General features: G+C 47.3%; 1 protein-coding gene across 3 annotated transcripts in view; it reads left to right on the forward strand.

The window, feature by feature from the left end:
• The window catches only part of BCR (BCR activator of RhoGEF and GTPase), a 133,867-nt gene that overhangs the window by 46,812 nt on the left and 62,552 nt on the right, over nucleotides 1-24,503 (forward strand). For 2 of the 3 annotated variants that reach the window (XM_048821408.2, XM_075120246.1), the window contains exon 2: nucleotides 14,583-14,767. In XM_048821408.2, the coding sequence (XP_048677365.2) occupies nucleotides 14,583-14,767 (185 nt within the window). Of the gene's footprint in view, nucleotides 1-6,418; nucleotides 6,480-14,582; nucleotides 14,768-24,503 lie in introns of those variants that run through there. The other variant, XM_075120247.1, reaches the window with a different exon arrangement.

Raw genomic sequence — 24,503 nt, forward strand, 5'->3', positions numbered from 1 at the left:
AAATATTCTATAATGGGAACAAAGATACAAGGCTCTTGGCCTTTAGAGTTACCAGCAAGCCACAGCTGTGCTAAGTGCAGGAGTGTGATGATGGTTCTTGGTGCGTAGCATGCTATTCAGCAAGAGGATTAGGTGTATGCATACAGATGGCACTGCATGGGATATAAAAGTGACTGTGTGTCTGGCTGATCATTTCAGGAACACCTTTCTTCCACCACACTCCCTTTAAAATGGTCCGCCAGGTCAGAAAGCAAGTGTAGTAGAAAGTGATGTCGGATTGTTCCTGCATCTTGCAGACTTTGCTGACCCACAGGACTGGGGTTATTTCAGCCCTTTCCCCTTTCCAGAGCTGTGTAGTCAGGGTGCTTGGGGCACATGCTTATTTGCAATACGGTTGTGTATGAGGTGAACTCCGTTTGGTAATGTTTTGCCTTGTGTTAGAAATCCAGGCCCTTGTGTGTCACCCATGGTCTCTGGCAGTGCTGTGGGAGCCATCACGTTCCTGGGCTGCCATTTTTGGGTTTTGCCATTAGTAAAGCCCCCAATTTGCCATTAGCAAGACCCCCAATTTGAGCAACACTGGTCTCCCTCGTGAAATCTGTATGGCATAGGGTAAAAGCACAGAAAAGACCAGATTTCATTGTCCGTAATGTGTTTTTCATGGCCATGAATTTGGTAGGGCCCTATTCATTGTGCCACGAGTATCCACATGTCCCTCCCTGAACTCTCAAAATTTTGTCCAAACAATGCTCTGGGCTCAGCGTGAAACCTGGGGAGGATTTTCTGGGTGCCAATCTGTTCATTGGAACAGCCAGTTCCTGCCAGCTGCAGGTGCCCTATTAAGGGTTCTCTTCTTAGCCACCCATGGATTTGGGGTTGCTTCTGCCTGCCAAAACTTGGGATTGAATGTTGTCCAGTGCTGAGCCACTGGGAGATAGCAATGACAAGGATGACGATTAAGCACCTGTCACAATCATTTGATCCGTTCATTGCTCTGGCAGTCTGCAGGCTCTTTCGAGCGAGTGCCCTCATGGGGTGCCAGAGTTAGTGGAAAGAAGGAGGAGCTGCTGATTGGTGACTGAAACAATGGGAGGTGGTGTCCAGTTCCTGCCAGCTGGGTAAGCTGCCTCGGACTGTTCATTAGCCACTCCTCTAACAGCTCAGGTTGGTGGCTGATACAATGGCAGCCTTGCAAGAGCTGCTCTAACTGTACCTGTTTATTTTCCTTATTAAATCCACTTGTTCTGGAGCAAAATATTGCTCATGGCGGATCCCAGCCCTGGTTTCTTAAGTAGGTCATTGCTGCGGTGAATAATTGATTTGTTTAGGCTTGAAATGAGAAACAGGCCTTAAGTGCTGGTGTCAGATCCTGGTGATTATGGCAGCTCAGTCCTTCTGGATTCTCAGTGGCTACGCCCAGGGAAGGACTCACCGCCTCCAATGGGAAGAGAGAGTGGGAGGCCAGTGGAAGGTCAGGAAGAAGCTGTTTGTAAAACAAATCAGAGAAGTTTCTCTTGACAGTGTTGTGTTTAAAGTATCTGCTCTGGAGGTGAGTGGTGTTTAGTGGTTAGATCGTGGGGAATAAGAGCCAGGACTCCTGGGTCCCATTTCCAGCTGTGCCACCTGCTTGCTATGTGACTTTGGATAAGTCATTTAATTGCTCTCTGCCTCAGTTTACCCACCCATAAAATGAGCCTAATAATAAAAGTACCTATCAAACAAGGGTTTGAAACTTAATTAACATTTGTAAAGTGCTTTGAGCTCTGCTGGAAAGTATTGTTGTGACCTGGGTTATGGGGAGCAGCTTAAAGCACGGGGACTTGAACTGAGGTATTAACAGCAAGGAGCTTCATCATTCATTGTTAGGGCCCTACCAAATTCATGGTCCAGTTTGGTCACTTTCGTGGTCATAGGATTTTTAAAATTGTGCATTTCATGATCTCAGATATTTAAATCTGAAATTTCACAGTGCTGTAATTGTAGGGGTCCTGACCCAAAAAGGAGTTGTGTGGGGGTCGCGGTACTGCTACCCTTATGTCCACACTGTTCCTGGCAGCAGTGCTGCATTCAGAGCTGGGCAGCTGGAGAGCAGCGACTGCTGGCCAGGGGCCCAGCTCTGAGGGCGGAGCCACTGCCAGCAGGAGCACAGAAGTCAGGATGGCCTGGTGTGGTCTTGCCACCCTTACTTCTGCGCTGTTGCTTTCAGAGCTGGGCCCTTGGTCAGCAGCCGCTACTCTCTGGCCGCCCAGCTCCGGAGGCAGCAGTGCAGAAGGAAGGGTGGCATGGCATGGTATTGCCACCATTACTTCAGCGCTGCTGCCAGCAGGGCACTGCCTGCAGAGCTGGGGGCCCGGCCAACAGCCACCGCTCTCCGGGCATCCAGCTCTGAAAGCAATGCCAGAAGCAAGGGTGGCAACACTGCGATCCGCCCTAAAATCACTTTGTAACCCTCCTGCAACTCCCTTTTGGGCCAGGACCCCCAATTTGAGCAACACTGGTCTCCCTCGTGAAATCTGTATGGCATAGGGTAAAAGCACAGAAAAGACCAGATTTCATTGTCCGTAATGTGTTTTTCATGGCCATGAATTTGGTAGGGCCCTATTCATTGTGCCACGAGTATCCACATGTCCCTCCCTGAACTCTCAAAATTTTGTCCAAACAATGCTCTGGGCTCAGCGTGAAACCTGGGGAGGATTTTCTGGGTGCCAATCTGTTCATTGGAACAGCCAGTTCCTGCTCCAGAATGTGGAGGGGCTGTCCTCAGGACATTACAGGTGCTGGAAAAGAGTAAGTGCCAGGTCACAGAGAAGCTCTTGTTGTGTTCTTCTGCTGCCTGGATTGCTGGCTCAGTCCTGGGTCAGGAGATGAGAAGAGAAATGGAAGGTTGGGGTGACAATAATTACAAACTCCACAACCACCACCCTGGACCCTCCCTCTGAGCAAAAGCGAATGTGAAATTACCCCAGATAATTCATCTTTCTCGCATTCACACAGCATGCATAGTCGATCTTGACATTTTTCATGCACCTGGTACCAGGGAATCCTCTAGTAAATCACCATCAGCTTAGGGGAAAGGAAAGGGGGATCTTCCAGAAAAGTCAGAAATCACTTGAAAAGTTGTTTCCCTTGTGACTAGCCCTGTAGTTTGTTCCTTTGTTACCAACAGTCCTCAGTGGACTGTAACACAAAGACTTGTGTGGGGCCTGCAGCACGGAGAGCAGCTTGGTTGTGTTTTCACAGGTAATTCCTTCTCACGCTTTTCTCCCTTCCCCTACCCACCCATTGTGCAGTCCAGCTTCTGAACTGCTGCTCTTGTAGAGCCAGCCACGTGGAAATCACAGTTATGTGCTGTGTGCTCAGACAGCCAGTCTCTAATCTGAGTACCAACTCTCCTGCCTAGCTGGTCCTAGATCAGCATGCAGTCTATTTGCTTGTGGTGCTGAGCACTCTCAGCGCTTGTTGAAGTTGGTGTGGGATGTGGGAGCTCAGTATATTTGAAAATGAGACCATGGGCTTTTTTCTACCCGGCCTTTGTGCAGGGCTATTACTTCGAACTAGTGTGTGACTGGCTGACAGGGGCACCTTCAGCAACTGCGCTTTTAGTGCTAGCATCCACGCAGACCGCTTCACTTTGTGGGCACCCTGTTGGAAATAGGACAAAGCTTTGTTGTTGTATTATTTATGTGGGCTGTTACAACTTGACTCTGCCTGTTGGAGCCTTGTACTTGCAGTCCCTGGAAAAGGGGACTCCTCATAAACTACGTTGCAGAACGGTGTAGTGTGTTCCCTCCTCCAGATGAAGGCTGTGGGCTGAAGATGCACCCCCCGCCCTGAAACAGCTTCTATACCTAGCTTGGGCTGCTCTGTCAAATGCAGTCTGTCCTCACCAGTGTCATAGTCTTAGGTTATTACATAGCTGCTTCTTGCAAGTGTATCCAGGCTAAAGTGGAACCACTGCCTTCCTTCCCAGAGGCCCCTGGGAAACCTTGCTACCCTGCCTGTGTCCTCCAGAGTTCTGTTGTCACAAGACATGGGCTCCTCTTGGATTGTCCTTCGCTCACAGCTATTTGATCTTAATGGTCTTTTGAAGCCTTCAGAGTAAAACAGCAGCCCTTGGGCAAGCTATAGCTCTGTCTACTGTACAGAAATAACCCACTGGACCAGGCTCAAATTGGGGTGTGGAAAAGGTATTCTTCCAAGCTCTGCCCACAGAGTAAGACCCACACATTCAAAATGCCAGAATGAAATGCTATTCTCTGTAGCTTGGGCAGATATTCAAAATAAGATCATGCAGGTCTCTGGCCTCCTTGGGCTTGGCTGTCTCTTAGTGAGGTTCAGATAAATCCATGGGCTGTGAGCTCCTCAAGATTGTTTTCCACCATGGTGTGGCTCCAATGTCCTGCTGGAGTCCTGGGGCTTGGCTCCTTCCTAGACTGAGTAGATCTTCATAATATGATCCTCCCTCTCTTTTTTTTTTATTTTTTTTTTACATGCTTTGAGCAGCAGAGGAATAGTTAACCATGTTGACATTTAGAGTACCCTCATTGGCACATGAGTGAACACCCATTGGAATGAATGGGGCAGTCCACACTTCAGAGCTGTTTTTTCATGATCTTTGGACTTGTCTACACATAGAGCACTGCAGGGGCAAAGCTGCACTGAGGCTTGGTCTTCATTACAGAGTTAGGTCAACATAAGCTGCCTTGGGTCACCCTAACTGAGGAAGTGTCTGTGAGAGTCAATGTTGATGTAGTTAGGTTGACGTAGGGTCATTGTGGACACTGTGTTGCATACATCGACTGTTACTGGCTTTCAGAAGCTGTTCCACAATGCTCCACACTGACACTACAATCAGTACAAGTGCTGCTGATGAGATGCACACCGCGGACACAAGGAGCAAAGTGTAGACATGCACAAGCAATGTAATTACTGCAGTGGCTATAGGCTAATGTAATTTAGATCGACTTAATTTTGTAGTGTAGGCATGCTCTGATGCAGCTGTGCCATTGTAGCGCTTAGTGAAGACACTACCTTCACTAATGGGAGAGCTTCTCCCATCGGTGTAGGTACTCCACCTCCTCAAGAGGCAGTAGCTATGTCAATGGGAGAAGCCCTCTTGTTGACATCACACTGTCTACACCGGGTGTTAGGTCAGTATAACGGTGTCACTTGGAGGTGCGGATTTTTCACACCCGAGGGACATAGTTATACCAACATAAGTATGTAGTGTAGACCAAACCTCAGGCAGACATGGCTGTATTGGTTATACTCAGGTCATGTTTTCAAGGTTTTCTTTATAGCTGTAACAACTTGAGACTTATCCCTGGTCCACACTACAGAATTACTTTGATGTAACTACATCACGTGAGTGTGAATAATCCACACCTCTGAGTGACCTAGTTGTATTGTCCTAAGCACCAGTGTAGACAGCTACTGCTTCTTGCAGAGGAGGATTAACTAAGCCAGTGAGAGAAGTGTTTTACGTGTAGACCTGACCTTACTTTGTTAATGAAAACAGATTCTGGAGAACAAGAAGGAAGCCACTACATACTGGCTAAGAACAAACCGTGGAGTGGCCCCAACCATGTTATAACAGTTTCCTCTTACCTTGGTGCAAAGCAAAAAATAAACAAACATTGTTAAGCCTGGTAGGAAGCCATGTCCTACCGTGAACATCCTCCAGCTTTAAAAAATGTTTCATAGAATCATAGGGCTGGAAGGGACTTGAAAAGTCATCTAGTCCAGTCTGCCTGTTTCTGCCTTTGTTATAACACATTCAGTTTCCCCTTCCCTCTCCACCATGTTTGGGTCACAGCTGTGCTCAAAAAGATTTGTTATTGTGGTGTAGACGGACAGGGCCTATCTGTTCAGTGACACATGAGTTAGTTGTTCTAGGCAGAGTTGATAACTCAGTGATTTTGTTTATTTATTTGTTAGTCTACATACAAATAAGATCTCAGTGTCTAGATGTAGAGCCTAAACAGGAATAGTGTCCAACTTTATTGGCCTCTTGGCCTTTTAATTTTGCCACATTGACTAGAAAAATACCAGCAGAGCAAAGGTGATCCTGATGGGGAATGGAGATTGAAGGTCTGGAAACAAGCTAGTTTTCTTATCAGTCCTGTTGATGTTATTGAATAAAATGTAAATCCCCCCCACTATTACGGGAGGGACCTTCCTTCCCAACTGTCAGACCCATGCATTCCTTTAGCACAAACCCATGTTCATACAGACACTTTCCCCCTTGCATGGCAGGAATTTCTCGCCGTTTCCAGTTAACTGCAGGAAATAGGCCTGCTCCTGCATGGTGGTGGCTTTTATTTATTTAATTTTTTAAAATAACCTCTGCTGTGGCATTTGTTCTATTTTCTGTTAGTTTTTTAATCCCTTCGGTCTCTCCAGCAGCTGACACTGCAGTATTTTGTTTGAAGTTAGGAGGAGACGTGAAGATCTCTGTGGAAACGGCTGCTGGGAACACGGTAGGAAGCAGCATGCTGGTTATTGTTTCGTCTGTTCATCTGCTCGTCCTGCCAAAGAATATATCCTCACCAGCTATGAGACTCTCAGCAGCTCCAAAGTGGGGGGCCAGTACATGCTGTTTCCTCTAGGCTTTGAGTTACTGAATTTTCTGAAACCAGGTACTTTCTTGCAGAAAGGAAACTAAAACTATCTCCGTTCCTAATGCAGCTGCTGCTGTTCTGAAATGGGTTGGCTTGTTTTTGTCTCTCTTGTAATAATAACCGCATGTGTTAGTTTTTGTCCTGTCTCTAGTGAAACTGATGCTGCTCACCCACTGTGGTTTTGCTCCTACTCCCATTGAAGTCAGTGATAAAACTCCCATTGGCTTCCAGGGTGCACAGCTGTGTGTGTGTTTGTGCATGTGTGTCTGTCTGCCTGTGCATGTATCATCGCAGTCAAATTGGCTTTCCATTCTTGATGACTGGGTTGCAGACGTCCAGTGCCTTAAAACTTACATTAAGCTTCTAGACTTACAACAAATGAAAGCAACTTGCCCTGATGCACAATCCTGAGCAAGAGATGGGAAAGGAAACGAGTCCAGCTCCTGACACTTACTCTGCTGAGAACATCTAAAATGCATACTGCCAGTACAAGCTGAACATGAAAATGTCTCCAGTCTAACCTTGAAGGCTGCCAGGAATGTAGAAGAGCAGGGGAGGATTCCAAAGGCATGGGCCTCGATGGAAAAGGCCCTGCCTCCTGCACTCTCCAGATTATGGTCAATTGGGAAAGGCTCACATTGACTTTAAAGGGCTTTGGAGCAGGCCCTGTATAACTGGATGGTGAGCGGTTTCAGTGCAAGAAAGAGATTTCTTTAAATGATCAGGACTCTCATTGTGAAATGATGTGGGGGGAAACTGAGGAAGGAGGAAGATGGCAGGAACTGCATGAAGCTGGGACATAACCTGCACTTGAGTCAGGAGTGGACACAGACTTAGCCCCTAACACACTGTGCAGCTCTGTGCTGGGTGCACAGTGCCCACCTCTGACAGGTAGCTGACGGAGTCTCTCTCTTCCCATTGGCAGCGTTTGTATAACTTGCCGTTCTAACACTGAAATTAATAGAGCAGCACGTACTCCCTCAGGTAGACTTAATCTGGGCTTTAGATGCTGATATGAAAATGTTGGAGCTCACTAGCTAGTAAACAGACAGCCCATGGAATGTGGGCATCACCAGCCGTCTCCAAGAAAGAGTGTGGCTGCGTCCTGCAACATCTAGGGGTGGCTTTTCAAGGTTAGCTCCAAACAAGGAGCATTGCATCAGTACAGCTGAGAGGCTACAGCTGTGCGGATCGCGGTGGTGACTTTGCATATCCAGAAGAAAAGACCACAGCTTCCAAATATTCAGGAGATGGTACAGAGCCAGTTATGTGTGAGTGGAGCTTGCTAAACAGCTTCTTTACATGCTAATACACTTGCCCTATCTATGGAAGAGATACAGCGCCCTAGGAGCAGAATCTCCTCTGAGTCTGTTTAGCATCTCCGCTTTCTCTTCCTCCAGCTGAGCAGAATAAAGCCACTGGGATTTGACATGGCAAATATGCATCCCCTTTCCTTGTGATATTTGATCTTGGCGATAGGGAGAGATTGGCCCGCAGTGTGTTTATGGTGTGTGAGTCTGAGCTGGGGTAGGGGGCACAAAGGCTGAATCTACGTTTAAAATGCGACAGTGGCACGGCTGCAGCGCTTCAGTGTGGACGCTCGCTACTGCAGTGGGAGAGGTTCTTCCGTCAACCTGTTGCTGTCTACACTGGGGGTTAGGTCGGCCCAGGATGGGGATTTTTCATACCTCTGAGTGGCATAGCTGGGTTGACCTACCTTTCCAGTGTAGACCAGCCTTCAATACCATCAGCCCCTTCCTCCTGCACTTAGGGGAGTGATGCCAAGGAAACAAACAAAATGCTTAATGTTACGCCTGAAAGTGCTTTGTGACTCTCCCTAGCACCTTGCACAGCTGCATTCACAGAACATGGGGTTGGCCTCCACATCTGGTTATTCTTGCAGAAGCTGAGTGCTGAGTTTGAATCCCACACCAGACCGCAAGCAGCTTCCATTGTAGGGAAAATGGTGCCATGATATATTATAATTTTGGTTTTGGTGTCTTTTTGGTCTGGCAATAAACAATCTAAAGACAGCGTTAAGGTTGAGAGTACAGACTTGTAACTTCAGGGTAAAAAAAATTTACAGGGACGTTATCCCCGAACCAAGTGTTATAACCCAGGAAATTCAGAGTTATGGTTAAACTTGAAATAAATCCAATTATATTAAGGTATGGAAGTGCACAGTCAAGTTCCCAAGGAACCTTAACTGTCTTGTAGTGACACTATGCATTAACTGTATAAGTATGACGACATATTTTAATCATTTGTGGTTCCAAATGAGATTAGGCTGATTTTTAAAGACCTATTATATATTTTCATATTTTCCCCTTGAGTAAGACAAGTGAGGAGGACAAGGGAAACAATAAGAGCATGCAATTACCTGGCTTTATTATAATAATCCCTTAAAGATCACATTCAGTACCTAAATGTAGGTGTGCTGGGCTGGGGTCGGTGGTGTGTGTGTATGTGTGTAACTGAGAAGAGGTGAGTGAAGGAAGTTAGAGAGCAAGAGACACTGGAAGAGGAGAAGGATTAGGAGATAGGTAGGCTAATGGCTGGCACAGAGAAGGGAGAGGGCACAGGGTAGAGACACAGGTCAGAGGGATGAAGGTAGATGCTGGGGGGAGGCAACGTAGGCTCATCAGATCAGTTGGAAAGCAGGCAAAGTGAGATGAGTGTCAATGAACCCACCTCGTGGTGACAGAGGCCAGAGTCCTGCGGTTTGTGGAGTGAATTGAGGAGCAGCAAGGGCTTTTGTAGTCCACCCAGTAGCCCTCCAGGCATCTCACCGGTACATGGAAGGGAGGGAGGTAGGTAGGCAGGCAGGCCTTCTTCTCACCCCTAGAGTCCTGGAGGTAATTGGTGGGGATGTGAATGAGGTGGCATTGGCTGCTACAGGATGCTGTGAAGGCTCGTCTCCATGCCTACTGCTGCTCTTCTGAGTGGGCAGGAGTCTGCGATAGGCTGCCCCTTGTATCAGGGAGGAGAGACCCCCCAATGATGATTTGTTTGGGATGATTGGGGACCTCCTGGGACCTGTTGTTTCTTGACAGACTGGCGAGTATCTGTGGGAAGGGGAGGCGGGCAGACCCCACTGCTCACTTCCCCTCTCCCTGGCTGCCGTACCTTTGAGGTACGGAGAGCTGAGTGAGACAAACACTTCCAGCCTGTGACTGGAAAATAAACAAACTGGGTTGAGTCTTCGTGGGATTTAGCAGCGGAACATGCACTGCCATGTCAGATCCCACTGCCTGACTGTGTGAAGGGGCGCCCTCAGCTACCTGAGACACTGGGCAAGAAACCTGCCTCCTTTCGTCACTTACAGTAACAGCATCCAGAGCAGCTGAAAGTATCTGTGCTGCTGGCTTTAGCCTCTTCGCTCAACACTCTTTCCGCTCTTCTGGAGAGGACTTCAGAGCTTCACAGTCTGGGCCACACTGTGCCAGCCTGGGTTCCGAGGGATCTGAATAACCTAGTTTCCCTAGCACAACCGTCTTTTTAATCACAGGGTGGGAAAAGACAAATCTACTTCGGTTATCAGCATCAGGCCTTCTCTAGTGGTCCCTGAGTACAGGAACATGCTGCTTCCGTTGGTGGGGGTTAATCTCCCATGGGGAGTAAAAGCAGAAAGCTCCTCCTGCCCTGGGACAGTGGAAAACTCCGCAAATGAGTTTGCACCCTGTGCCCAGAACAAACAGTAGAGAGAAGAGGTGGGATGGTAATAATAACTATATTTTGTGCTTGTACAGTGCATTCCAGTTTCAGATACTCTGTGAATGCTAATGGATTCAAACCCTTACGAGGAAGGGAGAGAGGGCAATATTAGACCCATTTTACAGCGGGGAAGCTGAAATACAAGAGGTTAAGTGAATTGTTTAAGGTGACCCAGGAAGCCTGGGGTAGAGCCAAAACTAGAACTTGGCTCTCCTGAGTCCTAGTTCTGTGCCTTGCCTTTTCGTAAAGAGAGAGAGCAGTGTGGGACAGAGTGAGTTCTGGAGGTCAGAGGTGTGGAGACCATTCCCTAGAGTGCAGGGCAGAGAAGGTACATTGATTCAATCTAAACTAAATTAGCAGAGAGGCTTGTACCAAAAGATTTCAGAGTCAGCTCCTCCATAAGCAGTAAGTAAGTAGACAGTAAATTATCCAGTGTGGCCATCGGGAATGGAAGAAATATTCCTGCCTCCAGCTCTGCATAAAGAAAAGGAGGACTTGTGGCACCTTAGAGACTAACCAATTTATTTGACCATAAGCTTTCGTGAGCTACAGCTCACTTCAGCGGATGCATACTGTGGAAAGTGTAGAAGATCTTTTATACACACAAAGCATGAAAAAATACCTCCCCCCCCCCACTCTACTGCTGGTAATAGCTTATCTAAAGTGACCACTCTCCTTACAATGTGTATGATAATCAAGATGGGCCATTTCCAGCACAAATCCAGGGTTTAACAAGAACGTCGGGGGGGCGGGTAGGAAAAAACAAGGGGAAATAGGTTACCTTGCATAATGACTTAGCCACTCCCAGTCTCTATTCAAGCCTAAGTTAATTGTATCCAATTTGCAAATGAATTCCAATTCAACAGTTTCTCGCTGGAGTCTGGATTTGAAGTTTTTTTGTTGAAGAATTGCAACTTTCATGTCTGTGATTGCGTGACCAGAGAGATTGAAGTGTTCTCCGACTGGTTTATGAATGTTATAATTCTTGACATCTGATTTGTGTCCATTTATTCTTTTACGTAGAGACTGTCCAGTTTGACCAATGTACATGGCAGAGGGGCATTGCTGGCACATGATGGCATATATCACATTGGTGGATGTGCAGCCTCTGATAGTGTGGCTGATGTTATTAGGCCCTGTGATGGTGTCCCCTGAACAGATATGTGGGCACAGTTGGCAACGGGCTTTGTTGCAAGGGTAGGTTCCTGGGTTAGTGGTTCTGTTGGCTCTGCATAGCAGCACTGTCTCACCTCTGCATGTGTGTGAGAGAGAGAAAGCAGTCTGATTATGAGTGGGTTGAAGAAACTTTTGAGGGAGAAAGTGCTTTTGCCTAATCAAGGCAGGAAAATGGGATTAGAGCCCTGTACGGAGGCTGATATTCTATTTGGATAATGCCAGTCTGAAACTCTAAATAACAATATTTTGCAAACTTGTCAGGCTAGAAAACTGTACAAGGGCCACATGAAAAAACAGATAGCTTAATTAGAGGCCTTTAGGTACCATGGTAATAGATGCTACAGTAAAAGCTTTTTTAACTGGCATGCTGGGGGAACGGGGGGGGTGCCAGTAAATTAAAAATGCCAGTTAACTCAGAGGGATGGGTTTGGAGTGCGGGGGGCGGGGGGGTTCGCGGGGCAGAGGGGTGTGGGAGGGGCTGCGCGGCACGAGCTCTGGGAGGGAGTTTGGGTCCGGGAGGGGGCTTAGGGCACGGGGGTTGGGGCGTGGGAGGGGGCTTAGGATGCTGGATGGGGGGACGCTCATCTCCAGCAGTTCCCTGTCCCCACCGCTCCTGGCGGAAGCAAGCAGGCACGCTGCCTCTGTCTGCAGATGCGGCCTCTGCAGCTCCCATTGGCCATGGTTCCTGGCCAGTGGGCTGGGAGATGCAGAGTCAGTGCTCGGGGATGAGGGACGGAGGCAGCGTGCCTGCAGAGCCACCTGGCTGCACCTCCGCCAGCAACAGCAGGGATGGGGAGCTGCTTGCAGGGAACAGCTGGAAGTGAGTGCCCACTGAACCCTTCCTGCACCCCAAGCCCCCTCCCAGACCCAAATCACTCCCAGAGCGCTCCCAGCAGCCCCTCCGGTTTATAGAGTTTGCCGATTGGTGAAGTGCCAGATAAAAGAGACTTTAACTCCCACTAACTTTCCGGATTGGGGTGACCAGATGTCCCAATTTTATAGAGACAGTCCCAATATTGGGGGCTTTGTCTTATATAGGCTCCTATTACCCCCTACACCCATCCCGATTTTTCACACTTGCTATTTGGTCACCCTATTCCTAATCCAACATACAATTCCCTCCCCAGCAGCCATTTGTCCAGACCAACTCCACTGAGTCACCAGGGGACTCTGGAAGGCCTCTATGCAAAGGCCTCCCTAAAGAACACGTGTTTGCTTTTAATTTTCAGTCCTGTGGTTCTTGCACTGTCTAGCAAACTCCAGGGACTTGGGGAACTTAGGGTAGCACCACAAGGGTGTTGGTGGTTCAAGGCCCCTGAGGCCTATTAAAATAACTTTGTCATGGGCCCGTGAGGACCTACGAGGCCCAGGTCTCAGGCACTGCAGTTATTTAACTGGCTGGTGTTTGGTACAGTTCAGAGGTTCACTTCTGCAGTTGGTTTGTTGGGTTTTAAGTGTATCATTTGTATAAATTCCCCAGACACACCCCACCGCGAACAAGCCCCTCATCTCTAAAGGTTTATTTTGTGTTTCACACAGTGTGTGCATTCTTTGCTGGAGTGAGTCACAGTTTCTTGGAGATGCAGGGTTGCCACCTGTCCAGGTTTTCCCAGGGGATTGCTGGGTATATTTGGTAGCTGCTTGTCCTCATTACATTGGCAGAACCTAAATAGTGTTGTGGAAAAGAGTCCAACTCAGTCCTATTTGTATTTCAGCCTGTATTTAATGCACGGTCTTAATGCTGGGCTCCTCATACCTCCAAAACAGAAGGGTCTGTCTTCTGTGTGGTATCTAAAGCTGGAGTTATTCACTTCACATGGCACTGTTTGTATTGGGCTCCCCTTGTTACAGTACATGCTGATTTATAGAAATCTTTTTTATTCTTTTGCAATGTATCATTTCCCCCCCTCAATAGCTTGTAAAAGAAGGGCAGTAATACTTGGGAGTGGGGAGAGAAATAAGCTGTAGCCCTGCAGCTTCAGGTCCCATGTTCAGTAGCCCTAAGGGGACATTTCTGGGCAATTTCAGATAAATGAAATTGATCGCTGTGCAGAGGATAAATAAGAGAGCTATGTACCACTTAAGCTCTATGGCTTGGGTCTCTCTTCAGTCAAATAGGTCTTGTGCTGGCTCCCTGCACAGTGGTGTATTTCACTCATTGGGTACATCTGTATGTGCAGAGTGATCAGAGAGGATTATTAGGCTACAGCAGAGATGTTGGGCAAGGTGTTCAGTGTGTGGCCTTCACACTCCACTTACAGCAGCCTCCTGTCCTCCTCCAGCACAGGATGCAAACAGCAGTTCTCCCATCTGCCTTTTCTGTAGAAGTTCACTCAGTTTTCACCAAATGATGGTTAATTTGACACTCTCTCCCCAGACTTGAGGAATTAATCAGGAATCTAAGAAGGAGGGGGGTCTTTTGGGGTTGTTTTTTGTTTTTGGCAGAAGGCTGTTCGCTTTGCTCTTAAGATCTTTCTTTCCTAGTCTTCCTGTTGCTGAGAGGTCTGGAGAAACCCTGGATTTCCATCCTAGTGTATGTCAGTTTATGAAGTCTGTATCATTGCTAACGTTCATGGAGGCCTCATCTGTATTGATTGTGCTAAGTGGACAAGGTTCATTGCCCTGACCCATCATACTCATCTTAGGAAAACGAGGCACTGCGAGACATAATCAAGGATTGGCAACCCATGGAGGGCACCCCACAAGAATCTTGCTAGGAATTCTTTAACACTTTAAAGAACGTGATGCATCAAGCACAAATGCATCAATATTTAACATTATGCAATAAGGGCAAAACCCAGGGATATGAACTGTGATTAAGTAAAGAAGAATTTGTTATGTGTCAGAAAAGGCTTTATTTCCCAGAGTTGATAATGAGTGGAATAGGGTGTCCGCTTAACAAGCGGGAGTTTGTTACACTTAAGCCTGGGATGAAGCTGAATCTCGCTATCAATAATTGTGGATTTGCTGAATACTGACAAGGTATGTGTCCTTGTTGGGAGTAGGGAGTGGACTCGGCCTATGCTTATCTCCTTCCCAGTTCTGTTTTTAAGCTAAGCTTTTTCTCTACAGATGCTTCATTCAGTGGAATACCACCTAGTTATGCCTATGATGCAGACCGTGCCGAAGAACAGCGGCGACACCATGACATGATGCCCTACATTGATGACTCTCCATCCTCCTCACCCCATCTCAGTTCCAAGAGTCGGGGCAGCCGAGATACTCTTTCCTCAGGGTCTTTGGAGTCCACAAAATCAGTGAGTCCTTTTTACTCTCTTTAAGCATGGAATCAGCATGGTGTGTGTGTGTGCGAGTGAGACGAGCATTGGGCCATGAGCATGGGAAGGAGGACTGAGTGACGTGATAGTGGTACCTGCTAGGAATGAAGCATTTATGGTTAAAGTGGCTTTCATGTGTTAATCCCATGTTTCATGGGTGTGTAACGTGTGTACAAATTTAAGGCGAATTGTTCAGCCTTGCTCCTGTGAATATGTAACCCTGTTGAATCAGTGAGATTACTCAGTGAATAAGGGCTGCAGAATCAAGCTCTAAATACCAGCTGGTGCTTTTAGAGAAGGTCTGGGACCAAACACAGTAAAAAGACATGCTGAGGGGGTACATGGTAATTATGATTTGCGACCAAAAAATATTGGGGGAGGGAGGAACAGGAGGGGGTTGGAAGGGAGTGAACTATGCTTAGGTAACTCTCAGACTTTGACAAGTAAAGTCAAGTTTTGAAGCTTGGAGGACAACAGGAATTAAAATTGCCAAGCGGTGGTGACGGTGCATATGAAATAGATGCTTCTCATTTAAAAATGTACTGTGTGCACTCAGTAGCAGCTCATGTGACCCCCTGCAATAGACCTTAGAGCTGACTGGATCCATTGTGCCCATGTGTAAATACTTCCAGGAGGGAGTTTTTTTAACCTTAAAAGAATTAATAATCCCCCTCCCCCTCCCAATAACTATATGGGTAATTAATTCTTGTTCAGTCAAATTTAACTGTTAGCTCAGTGTGATCCACTAGAAACTAAACGCAGCTGCAGACAGCAAGGGTTTTCTTCCAAAGTAATGTTTATGACCAGAAACCAAAATGGGTTACTGACTTAGGCAAAGAGGTGTAATGGAAAATTCCCCGGCCTGGAATTCCACCCTGTCCCATGACTCTGGGTGCAGGGCCTGACTTTCCAAAAGGCGTTCCCACCCCCTACTTCAAAGCTGCCAATTTGCAGTCCTTCCCCGAGCACCTGTTCCGGAGGGTAGGTAAAGCTGAGCTGAGTGTAACCTCTCAGGCCCCTGTCCCACTTGCTGTCACTACAGCACTACCCATCAGGAATGGGGCTTCTGTTCATACTTGAGTTCTTGGTTTTCTTTATTACAGAAATTTAAATATGGGGGGGAAAAGAGAGCAAAAATGTAACTAGAAGGATGAGAGGGCTGTGACAGAAAATCCCAGCACGGGTATTCCTGGGGCAGCCCTGCCATATCCTGCTGGAGCACCTGGGTCATTTCATTCTGATGGGAAGAGTGCTAACATGCATCAGGGTGGAGCTCCTTTACTTCCTGGAGTGACCACTTGCTGCAGGTGCTGATGTCAAAGTAGCTTGTTATAAATAGAGTATGGGGAAATCTGCTTGTACCTATTGCTTCATAGATGAGTGGATAGCTGTGTTAATTATGGTTAGTTCTTGTCCAGCACAGTACAGTTGCCGAGAGAGGGAGGGACCCCAGCACTACCTCAAACTCCTGACCTTGAGCTGCAATTAAAACTCCTGATTACACTGTAAGTAATCTGCAGATATTGGTGCCAGCACATGTGAGGAAGTGTCAGCCACAGGGATTACAAGGTTAATTTCAACCCTGTTACAATATTTTACAGCCACATTAATTCCCTCGTTACTGCAAGTTGCAAAACCACTTGTCATCATGGTTGCGCTTGCAGCTGCTTTGGAGAAGGTGTCACTGTAACAAAGTATAAAGTGCCCAACGTGGTGCACTGGGGCAAGCGCACAAAACGTATTTGACCAGAAGCCTGTAAAGCTGTAACATGAACCTCCTGTATTTCCTTTCCCACAGTCGCTGAAACCCAGAAGATGGTGTGTAAATAGAAACTTTCTCCTCTATAAGTAGCTTTGTTCTTCTGCCTGATTCAGTCACTGGTGTCTAGGGTGACTTTTCCAAATTCTCCAGTCCCCCCAGTTTCTCTCGCTGGTTCTCAGTCCCATTCTCCTTGTCCAGCCACTAACAGCCTCCCCTACCTATCCCCCACTCCCAGTCTCCTTACCCAGCCCATCACAATCTCCCCTCCTTCTCCCCCAGCTTTCAGTCCTAAAATTCTTGCCTATCAAGTTCCAGACTCCAACACCCCCCTCCCCCACAATTCTCAGTTTATTTACCCATCCAGTTCAGTCTCCACTCTTCCCCAGTTTCCAGTCACAGGTGGGGGGTTTTCTCCCGCCACCCTCCAGTGGCAGTGTCTCCAGGCTCCTTGGCCAAAACTACTCCTTTCCATACCCCAGCCCCATGATCTGTCTCATTATATTGGAGTCAGGTGGCTTCCTCCTCCACGCCCCTGAGAACCTGCAGCGGGAGAGAGCACAGAAGAGACAGACGCTCTGTTTTCAGTACCAGTGCCCAGCCCCACCCTAGCCCAGAGCAACTGTGAGGAGATGGACTGTTCCTGCATAGTTCTGTCACATGTAGGAGCTGTGGGGACTGGAAATGGAGCGTGCTTAGTTTCTGTGAGGAGATGGTGCACACGCTGTTTGGCCTGCAGTAGAGGCGTGAGGAATTAGAGCGTGTTCTTTGTGTATAAAATCTTTGGAGATTTTTGCTGCTAAACTCTAAGAAATCTCTACTGGCAGGTGCGAACTGAGATTTTTTTCAAAGGTCAAATTTGGGAGGATTTTGACAGGAACAGCACAAGGCATATCCCTGACGCAAAGACCACCTCCTTGCCCAAATTTCAAGTCCCTGCTCCTGAACATCGAGTACTCGAGCTTCTCAAAAGAAAAGCTTACCAGACTCTTTTTTAACATTGCCAAGCAATGTGGTTTTTTTCCTAGCCTCATTCTTGGAAACTGCTGAATCATTTTGTCTGAAACTTTTTGGAAATGTTCAGCCTGAGACATACAAGTGTTTGGAAAATTTCAGCCCAAATAGTTGAAGTTTGGCAAAGTTGAAAACAGGATGGAATAATATGAAGTGTGGGGCAACCTTAATAATAGGCAGTTCTACCAGCCTTGCCTATAATATAGAGGTTACATTTGTATTTGGGAGTGGGAACTGGAGTTAGTAGCTGGGAGTAGGTTAGCATAAAAGGAGCTTACCTCTGGGTATATAAGAGTGTTGGGGCAGCCAGTGGCACATGTCACTAAAGGAGAGTTCTGACAGCTTGGGATTCAAACTGGGGGCTTGTTGCTGGAAAGAAGGGTACAGGAAGGGATAGAGCTCAGAGCAGGTCAGAATAGGGTGGGGAGTTCCCCAGTCTTGGTGGTGGCTATTGGGGGGCTTGTTATGATGGAGCGAGTGTTGCATCCTCTTGAGGTGAGGGAAGGAAGCAAGGCAATGTGACAATGTGGGGTTGAGGGCAGGCATGCTGCCCCCAGAAAAATTACAAATATCCATTTCTTGCATGTTTAGATCAGTTTTATTCCAAATCCAATCTTTTGGATTATTTCTCTCTCCCTCTTCCCTTACAAGGGGTGGGAGTGTCAGAACTGGCCTCCTTTCCCTGTAGAAGGAGGAAGCTGGGTTGTGAATGGGGACTTCGGCTGGGATGCCCCCTCTTCCCTGGTCTGGTTCAGCTGTGCTAACACCCACTTGCAGGGAAAGAGCCAGAGGCTCCCTAGCCAGCAGAGCCGGCACTAGGTATAAACAGACTAAGCAATTGCTTAGGACCCCGAACAGTTCAAGGGGGACCCCCTATTCACTTTTTATTATGTGTTGGGGAGGGGGAAATATTTCTGCTTAGGGCCCCCAATGGGCTAGTAACGCCTCTGCTACACAGGCTCCAGCTCCCCCTGCTGCTCCCGCTGACAACCAGAGAGGAGCAGCAGCTCTGGGGGAGCAGATTCCCTCCAGAGCAGGGGGAGTTCTCCCTTTGCTTTAGCCAAGTAGGGGGAGCTAGATGTTAATCCCTGGATAGAGTGCTGTCAGCTTCAGCCCACCTATGGTAATTTCCCCTGGCACCAGCTTTTAGATCCCTTTTTCTCCACTGGTGCCTACATCTCTGTGGTTCCTCTGCTGGGCACCTGTGTCAGCCTGCTCTTGTAACCGTCTGTGCTCTTTGAGGAGTCCAGAACGTCCCTCAGACCTGCAGACAGTGCTGCCCCGTCAGTCCTCTTTGCTTGCTCTGGATCCATCACACTACCTCCCATTCAGTCTGCTACCCCGTCTTTCATTTGTGCACTGAGCCTTTAGGTTCTCAGGTCCTCTCACCTGTCCCAAAGTGCCTAGCACTGTTGTTGCTCTGCAAATAATAAATGGTAAGCAGAGGGCCTGGATTCAGGCCTTAGCAGGGTAAAAAATCCCCATCCCAAAGTGTTTAAAGTCTTGCCCCTCTGTGAATGCTTAAGGACCTTAAATAGTCTTTAAACTATAGAGATTACTTTTTTTTTAATTAGTCTTTGTTCTCCTCCTGCTTTGTGATTCATCAGTCCTGAGCTCAAGCAGGAAGCAGAGGGTTTTAAATTCCCCAGAGCCTGGTGAAGGTGAGTGCTAGGAAGAACACTGAAGTTACTGTGTAAGGCTACACTTCTGTGTTTAAATCACCCAGAACTTTGACTGTTCCTGCCAATATAACCAGGGCTGGAGTTCTGGAAACTAGTAGCGTCAAGAGTTGGAACTCCCTTTTATAAAGCTGGCCTCTGACTGGTGTGACAGGCTCTGCCTCCCATGCTTACAAAAGTCCTTTATTGCAAATTACCAAAGCAGACGCTCTCTGGGTGACCGTCACTGGAAGGATGACCTGCACCAGCCTAGGTGGCGCTTCCTGGGAGTCAGAGAATATCCTCCAGCAATGTGAGGGAGTGGGGTGCAAGCTACCCCACCTGATCTGCTCCCAACTGTTGACTCCACTTCCCACTGTGGCACCCCTGGGGCAAAACACACCAGGTTTTTTTTCCCTACAGACCTTGTTCCATGTTGGAGGGGACAGGCAGGGCACCTCCTACTCAGGTTTGCACATGGAGCTGACAGGATCTGTCAGGGAAGAAAAAGCAAGGTGACTTCTGAAACTGCATCAGCACCTCAGAGGATCTTGTCCCCAGCGCAGCCCTATGGCTTTGCTCTGCCTCTGTCTGCACATCTTTCTCCAGCACCTCCAAATCTGCCCCCTCCTGCTTTCTCCCTGTTTCATTCTGTCATTTCCCCTCAGACGTTCTCGTTCCGTCTCCTTCCCAGTTTTGTTTGTGATCTCTCTCCTGTCTTCGCTTTCTGTTATCGCATCCATCCCCCACACTCTCTTTCTCTCCTATTCTTTCTTTCTCTTTGCTGTTTAATGGCTTTGCCTGGATGTACAAGCCCTTCCTGAGGATAGCTGGCACACACAGCATTGATGTTATAAATAATGTTGGCTCCTCTCCCTGCTCCCACCCAGCCCTCCTTGCATGAAACAGGGCTGGCCTGGTTACAGAATGCTTCCCTGTTTAACATCTCCCAGACAATGAGACACCCCCAGCCTATTAAACAGAAGCCTCCAAAGATATTTACATTTTAAAAACCATACTTAATAATTTTTCCCTTTGAAGGCTGCCAGCCTCTCTCTGAGACTCAGAACCATCCATACTGGAAACTTCTCCTTTGAACATGCTAATTGCGTGGTTTCTGAAAACACTCTACCAAAGGGTGGGGAGAGATTTAAAGCTCCCTTTAATACACCCACTCAGAGGCAACATTCCCCTTCACAGGGAGATGCCAGCTGGGACTACTTTGTAAAATCTTATTCATCGTGTTTCCAGATTCTTAATTCGTACGCTCCCAACCTTCACAATAAAACGATTATTGCTGTTAATTTAAACAACAGCCAGAAAGCCCCGAGTCCTTTAAATAGATTTGGGAAGAGCTGTATCTGTCTCATCCTTGGGGCTGGTGAATCCCAGGCTTGCAGTAATTGAATATAACACACAGTGCCAACCTGGTTAGTAAACTAAAGTACTTAGACTGACAAGTTGTAAACACATTCAAAACCGCCCTGGCCCTGGGCCAGCATATGCAGGGTGTATAACATCCAGCACTTTTAACCACTCAGACTGGCCTGGGTTCAGGTTGCAGGATTGCGCCAATGGGAGCGACTCAACATATCAGCTTTGAAATCCCCAGGAGAGCGTGATGCACAGTCCAGCTGTGGAGGAAACACCAGCCTGTGAATAGCGCTGCTGGCGAACGATGCTCCTGAAGCTCTTGTTCTAATCAGTGCTCCCTCTCCCTCCTCCATGTTCTGCCTGCAGCTCATGGAGGGCAGGAGCAGAGAGCACTGATTACAAGCTTGTTCAGAGCTTCACAGAGAGCGCTCCCACGACTGACAGATGGGCTCTGGCTGCTGCCAGGAGATGCTCTTACAAGATACTTATTTTTAAATTTGTGGAGGAGTGCAGCTGAGGGGTGGGGGGAGGAGGGTTAGAAGGGAGGAAAGGGCTCAGGGAGGGTGCCGAGGAAAAGGGGGAGGGATAGAATCAGGATGCTTGTTGGACACCTACAGGTGAAAAATGGGCCAAGCCAGCATTAGAGGAAGCCCAGCATCCACCTCTCCCCAGGCCAGGCAGGGAGTACATTGCTTTCCGCCATGTGCTGCTCCTGCACCCGACTGAGGACTCCCCATCTTTGGCTGCACTTTCGTCTTGTAGGAGCGCTGCTGCTTGGCCGGTGTGAATTTGGTAAATGCAGGGCCTACTCCCCACCCTCCTCTGCAACAGCTGGGTGTGCTCAGACTCAGAGTTCCTGCTCCCTGTGAGTGGAGGTGAGGGAAGGAGTTCCTAGTCCTAGCAGATTCTCCTCTCCCCCATGTGTGGCAAGGGGGCTGTTCTTCCATGCCTCTGTGCTGGGCATTCCACTTCTTTCTCTACCTGGACTGCAGAAGTAAGGCAAGGAGTGAAGCTCTGGTCCCAGGGGCACTGCCCTCATTTGTTAGTTGCACCAGGCGGAGCAGAGAGTGCTCTTGGAATTGGTGTGCACCTCCCTGCTCTGCCTCTTTGCTTCAGTGGGGGAGAGGGGTGTGGCCTCCTTGCCCACGCCTGCTCACCACTTTGACTCACCACTGATGAGAGGGTGAGACCATTTCCAGTTCTGCAGATGGGAAAGGAAACAGCAGTTGGATGATCGAAACTAACTCCCTGTTCCTGCACCAGCTGAAGTCTGGTGCCAAATTCCCTGTGACTTTCCTGGGCCCAGAGTACATTTCCCTGAGTGGGATATAAAGAGTGGAGGATGCAGTCCCCCTTGGAGGGTGAAGAGGCACTGGTGCTGGATCCTGATTCGCTTCTGGTGGCGAGAGCTGCCCACTCAGTAAGGTACTAGATAAAAGTGTCAAAACAGGGTGTCCTCAGCAGGAAATGTGCACTGGATAATCAGTTCTCGGGAGGGGAACGCTGAGCAGCAGCACAACCCAGACAGAAGAAACATGGTGTCTTATTGATCCCTGACAGCAGCAGACGCAGCAGCAGCAGATCATCTGAATGAGCTCTAGGAATCTGTGTGTAAATGTCAGATACTGCCTTGGAAACCTTTAATGTGCTCTGCGGCTGTAGGTTCAACTCCCCTGGGGTTTCCTGATGCAGCTGCTGCACTGCAGCCGAGGTAGCCGGGCCACTTGGGCTGGATAGAACTGAAAGGGGACAAGAATCTTCCAGCATCACACTTCAAGCTGGTTACATAAAAGGGATTAAAAATCATTCCAAAGACTTTCAGAGGTGACCTCTCCATCTGATGTCTTTGGCGAGGCCAGCCACGGCAGAGCCCTGGGAGAGATGTGTGAACTTCTGAGGAGTAAATCTTTTTTAAAATATATATTTATAATATATATAAGAAATTATATATATATATTGCTAATTTTAATATGTATATAAGAAATTTTAACAATCAAACCAGAAACTTCCATCTTTACCATCCGAGAAAACCCAGTAGGGATTGTTAGAAATCAGACCTATTCCTATGAATGGGAAAACAGGGGCTTCTAGAGCTGGAAGGGAAACTCTGCGTGACAGTAAATCTATAGCAATATTTTTGGGGTTAACTTAAAAGAGATTTAAAGGACTCATCAGAATTCGACTGTCTCTGTCTATACAAAATTCATTATATCGCTCCTGTTCCACGACTTTGCAATTCTGTGCTTACAGATCACGCCTGGTTTCTCACAGTCCTACACTCTGTCATCAGGCTGGGCCTGCTAATGAGAATTACAGTGCCACATCAATAAGGTGCCAATCACACCATTTGCAGCAGGAGGGAGGTTGAAGCTGTGATGGGATTTGAACGTTTTTTGTGAAGTTACTTGTAAACATTGCAACAAATCCTTGGCCATCCAGGAGCTTCATGCTTGGCCTTATATTGCTGATCTGGGCCACTGGGCATTTCGCAGATACAGCCAGGAGAGGCCTCTGATCATTCAAATGACCTGGCCCTTTCCCCTTGAGTTGAAGGAAATCTGCTAAAAGTTTTAGACATATGTTTTTGTTGTGTGTTTGTACTGTGCCTAGCCCAGTGGAGCTGTGGTCCAGGGTAGGGCTCCTAGGCATTCCTGTTACCTGAGAGATAAATAATAATCATAAATAGTTGAGCAGTTCTGATTCTGTGTCCAGCTCAGTATAGTATTTAAGATGCTGTGCCTAATCACTGGTGTGTTTTCCTTGAAGCTTAAACTGTCTGCTGTATTACAAATTCCTGAGCTCCTCAGAAACTCCCTTTCAAGATGACAAAATACATTGTTTCTCTAAGAATTTCACTGAAAGGAGGTTGCAAACTCAAGTGCTTTCCTCTTCCATATCTTAGTTGGCTTGTGTATAGTTTTTACCAGTTTCTTTAGAGCAGCTTCCATCTGCCGTTTCCTTTCACGAGGTGCTGCGGTATTTGACACGTTGCAGAACTACCAGAGAGGAGCCATTTTAAGGTCTTTCACTCTCAAAAAGTGCTTACACAATTTAATAAACGTGCTAAAAAATATTGTAATTGTCGCTGAGCATCCCTCTTTCTTGGAGTTGCATATGGGCTCAAAACAACCTCATAATGGGACTGTTGCTGCAAACTTTACGATGAAGAGGCTATCCCCTCTCCATAATAAATCACACGTATCTCCAGAGCCCAAAACGAGGGTCTCCCAGCTAAAGGAGAGCTTTGTTAGATTTCAGATATGGAAAGACTGACATTAGGCCAATAGCATGCAGCCTACTGTCATATTCACATCGATAGCAGTCCTCTTCCCACTGACATGAACAGCCCAAACCCTTCTGATACTAACTGGGGCGGGACTGATCCCCAAACTATCCATGCACAAGCACCATAATGACTCTTCTAAACTACTCTCCTGTTTTCAAGGAGATTTGACTGTATGAGTGCTTGAGAGGGTTGTAAGAAGCTGTGTTTTGCGTTCGAGGGAGACCAAGAAATGTATAATAGAATTTCAAATAGATGGACATTTCTAATGACCTGTATTGTAACCATTGGACACTTTTTCTTCAAACTTTGCAGAATGGCTCCCCTTTACCTTTGAGATAAAATCTGGCTGTTTTCAGGCCAAACAAAGTTTCCAAGCCACAGGTTTATTGAGTTGCTAAAATGGGGTTTTATAGCAGACACGTCAACGGTGAAGAGGTTACCTCTAGAACAGAGTAAACCATTGATTTTTTTTTAATTCGGTGTCAACAATTGAAAAAAAACAATAGAATTTTCTGGGGTTTTCTCACGCTGATGAAAAACTTAAAAAATATGAATGAAATGACATTTTGAAGTGAAGTGTTTTGATTTTTTTCCCCTCATTTTTCATTTGGCTGAAAATATTTG

The sequence above is a fragment of the Caretta caretta genome, chromosome 15, assembly GCF_965140235.1.
Source record: "Caretta caretta isolate rCarCar2 chromosome 15, rCarCar1.hap1, whole genome shotgun sequence".
NCBI lineage: Eukaryota > Metazoa > Chordata > Testudines > Cheloniidae > Caretta > Caretta caretta.